Source organism: Erigeron canadensis, chromosome 7, assembly GCF_010389155.1.
Source record: "Erigeron canadensis isolate Cc75 chromosome 7, C_canadensis_v1, whole genome shotgun sequence".
NCBI lineage: Eukaryota > Viridiplantae > Streptophyta > Magnoliopsida > Asterales > Asteraceae > Erigeron > Erigeron canadensis.
This window is the reverse complement of record NC_057767.1, coordinates 753,997-758,163: the sequence shown is the minus strand read 5'-3', so window position 1 is coordinate 758,163 and position 4,167 is coordinate 753,997. Positions and strand designations below refer to the sequence as shown.

The following is a 4,167-nucleotide window of genomic DNA, read 5'->3' as shown; positions in this document are numbered from 1 at the left end:
CTAGTAAAGATTGTTATGATGTTGACTCATACAATGTAATGTTTTATGTTACCGGTCTAATCAGTTATAATTGGTACATATTATTGGATGAGTGACAAAAAAAACCCTGACCCAATGGAGAAACCCGGTACCCAAACCAATTCAAGGCAGGGAGTCAGGGACTAGGGCATGTCTAACCCGACCAGGGCCCATATATTAACATACATGATATATATATATATATATATATATATAGATGCAGCGGTGGTGGAAGAGGTGGCGGTAGGGGTGGCGATGGTGGAGGTGGAAGCGCGGTAGCGGGGTGGTTATTAATTTATGTAAAAGTGTGGTTATTATGGTAGCGGTGGAGGGTTCCTCGAGTCGGGTTTAGGTACCATCTCTCTTATCGGGTTCGAGTTTGACACTACCAGCCCCGAACCCGGCCTAGTGCCATTCCTAATAATAAAGAGCAACTGCTAAGTGTTTTAAGCCCAAATAGCTACAACACATAAGAAACACAAAATTTAAGTAAAAAGAATAAAATAGCAGTTGCAACGTTCAAAACAGCTAGAAACCACAACAATCCATCGAAAAACATCGATGATCAACATAGCAGCGCGCTAAGAGGGTCTTTAACCAAAGTACTTACTATCCGTTAAACAAACGACCAGTTGATGAACACAAAGCAGACACAGTGGGCGTTTTTCTTCTTCGTTCAATACCTTCCATGCCACTGCTCTCTCAAGAGCAACCGGTCTGCCAATGCTTGATCAACACACTCCACCTTCAAGGCACTCAAACCCCTGTCATCAAGCATAACATAAGTTACCACAAGCTAGGTATGTAGATATGACAAATGTAATTATAATGATTTACTTGCTTTTAAACACGTCAAATTAGTTTTGTTTTATCTCTCTATAATCAAAGGTTATCTGTGAAAGCAAAGAGTAGCGAAAAAGAAGGTCAAACGGGATGAAAAACTCCCATCATGTTTTTTTTACTTTACAACCAACTATGCCGCTTAATTGCTATTCTCAGAAAACCACACAGCCTACTAAATTGCTTTTCTCAGAAAAACAAAACTCAAAAGATATGGCGGGTCAGCATGCACAATCCGCCCTGTTTTGACTGAAGCAGAAGTTCACAATTGTTGACAACCAACCCAATCATTTTACCCACTTTGCCATCTCAAGTTCTGGGTATTACAAGTGACTTGATGTATGAAAATAAATCAAGAAAACATTCGGAAAACCTGTTGCATTACCTGTGCAAATTCTGTAAGAAGACCTTTCCATCCATGATCATCAAGAAATGTTTCCAAACTAATGTCTTGAAGTGCAACTGGCGTCGTCTCGAGCATATCTAACCCAACTTGGTTCGAGAAAGGGAAAACTGGCAATGCCTTTTTAAAAATATTATTTTGAGTACAACTGGCTCGAGTCATTGTCCAAATGGCTGATGTACAAAACTGACCCTAATAGAGCAGAGCACATGATGGCATCCGAGTCGCTCCAAATTAATTTTTAGAATACTTTCTCTCCATTCACCTCCCGACTTAAACAGCGCTGCACCCAAGTAGCAAGTGCAATAATATACACTTTTTGTACATTTAGGAGTAAAATTTTTTTATGAATTCATATAGTTTTCATGTTAAAGTGATGCAAGTAAAAAAAACAACTAAAATGGAGAGAAGCCAAGCTTTTTACCTGTAGCTGCATGAAATACAACAAGCTAGAATATGCGCTTCTGGGGTCCCTAATGGTGCCAGAGACCGCCACCCAGGTTCATATTAGGAGATGGTGCTGATGCCACCCTCTGAACTGATGATATAATTGTGTGAACATATTGGTGGGTTGGGTTTCTTGCATGCGACTCTCGCATACAAATTCAAATGCTTATGTCATCAGGGATCTTGAAGTGCCAATAGCAACATTACGGTCACTAGCTTGAAACTTTAGTCCCTGACCCTCCTATCTCAAGAGTGGAGGCAAGATCAAGGAGGTGTGATTGGGACTTGAACCATCCTGCAAATTATGAACCCCTGAACAGTCTTTTGTTGGTAAAAAAAATTTAGAGCCTTTTTCAGTGCCAATGATTTAAAGCATTAGCATACGCCTCTAAGACAGAAATCTTAAGTAATACATCGACTTCCTAATGGAAACAAAAGGCTTCAACAATACATAGAAAAAAACAAGCCCGCAGTTAAAATAAGAAAAAGACCCCTTTACAAGAATTAGATTAATTAGGCTGAAATAAACACGACATAAGATAACATGAATAAAACAAGTACATGAATTAAAATCACTGTATGTGAATACAATGCTTCAAAAAAAAAAAAGTTTTATGAACCTCAGTATCTAATCATGAGAATACCAGTCAAGTTTAAACTCAACATCATATCCCAAACTTGTTGAAGTTTTTCGAGAACTTGTTAGAGCTTCCCATCTTCCGCTAGCAGGGTTTTTGGTTAAGACTTGTTTTAGATCAGCCATGTTATTTTCCATCATCCCGTTTACTGTTCGGTGAGAGATCAATGTATTGAATACCTTAACATAAACGGGGTGGCAAATGGAAAATAAGGCATCAAAGAATCGAGTGCCCTCCCACGGGCAATCATAAAAAAATGTTCTCAGGTTTAAATGTTGCACATTAGCATCCGAAACAGAGACCTGCCTTCTAAGATCGTCGACGACATCATCTTTCATTGAGACGGGTAATAATCCATCAAAGCCGAGATAAAATATTGCTATATGAATGTCAAACTTGCTTTCTGAAAAATTACTAAGTACCTCCCTCAACTTAAGGAAGAATGAAGTATCAAAAGGAATACTATCCCATAGACTGAGTGAAAGTTTAATCTCCTTGGGAGTAATGATTGGAAACTTGAGGGTAGGTAGTCTTGTAAAGCCATTATAATTGAAAGAAAGTAAATTTGGAGCATAAACTTCGACTAGCCTGTCTCCACACAACCATTTTAGGGTGAGCCTCTTGAGAGAAAGACTGGTGATAACCAATCTTTTTGGGGCCCAGTCCTCAATACGAAGTTCCAAGCTTTCAAGAAAAGGAAACATGGAACTGATCATATCAAAAAAAGCTTTGTCAATGACCGTTTCTAAATGTAGCTGAGTCAAGCTTCTTCCTAATGAAGACGCCGTGGCGTCTGTAAGAGTAAATGGTAAACGATGAATACAGCCCCGTTTGTAATATAAGAAGCCAAGACTTGGGACATTATCGATATCCAAAAGACCATCTTCCTCTTCACGGGATGAAGTTATTTCAAGTTGGCGAAGACAACCAAGATTTTTAACCTTGATTTTCTTCAACCCATCATCGGAGAAACAAAGGATAAGCTTCTCAAGCAAGCTACAAGTAGACAATAGGTTGTTAAATATGTCTTCACTTATATTCACCTTTGTTAACTCGAGAACACGCAAGGATACACATTTGATCACAAGATTGACACCGAGATTGATCTGGGAGAGACCGCCGGTTGCTTTCAACTTAATTGTTTGCAACTTCTTGCAAGAGAATAATAAATTATCTGATTCTGATGAGAATGTGAACGTGGAATATCTACTATAATCACCATATACTATAGGAAAGCTCCTTAAGACACCTTCTTGTTTTGTGCCTTAGTATACGCCTCATCTGAATTTCATCCAACTTCTGTTTTTCGGCTTTCACGCAAAAGTTTAAAGCTTCAATTGGTATTTTGCCCCGCCTTTGGATAGTATTGTAGATTACGTCAGTGGTTACAGGATGATCATCAGGAAACCTGAGGCTTGGGATGGTAGACCAGGCGTGTAGCCATGACTTGGACAAGACACACGTGCGGCCAGCTTCTTTCGCCGATAATAACGATTGTATGCGGTGCATCAACTCCGTAGGAAGAACAACATCATCATCTTTTTTTTCTAAAGTATATTTTTGCTGTATCGTTTCTGTTCTGCTAGTACTCCCTTTCCCCATTCTTGTTAAGTATATGCAGTAAAACCTCTATAAAATAATACTCAAATAATCAATAATCTCGATAAATTAAAATTAATAATTTGTTCGGTCCCAATTTGAAAGAAATATTATAAAATAAACACTCTATGAATTAATAACCTCTAATTATAGAGGTTTTACTCTATATAGAAAACCAAACTAAATTATATATATATAACCAAAGCTGGCAAAATGATAATC

General features: G+C 38.3%; 1 protein-coding gene across 1 annotated transcript; it reads right to left on the bottom strand.

The window, feature by feature from the left end:
* Positions 1 to 493: 493 nt before the first annotated feature.
* On the bottom strand, positions 494 to 3,948 carry LOC122607081 (F-box protein At5g03100-like). The gene is made up of 4 exons (XM_043780000.1): positions 3,696 to 3,948; positions 1,686 to 3,610; positions 1,244 to 1,544; positions 494 to 782 (listed from the first exon to the last, which is right to left on the bottom strand). Exons 1-2 carry the CDS (start codon positions 3,946 to 3,948, stop codon positions 2,337 to 2,339), a joined length of 1,527 nt encoding a protein of 508 aa, XP_043635935.1. The 3' UTR covers positions 494 to 782; positions 1,244 to 1,544; positions 1,686 to 2,336.
* Positions 3,949 to 4,167: the final 219 nt, after the last annotated feature.

Excerpts from the sequence above, each read along its gene's own strand:
- LOC122607081 (XM_043780000.1), bottom strand. The coding sequence starts at position 3,948 with ATGGGGAAAGGGAGTACTAGCAGAACAGAAACGATACAGCAAAAATAT. Across the intron at positions 3,611-3,695 it reads CAATACTATCCAAAGGCGGG|GCACAAAACAAGAAGGTGTC; the intron begins GCAAAATACCAA and ends GCGTATACTAAG.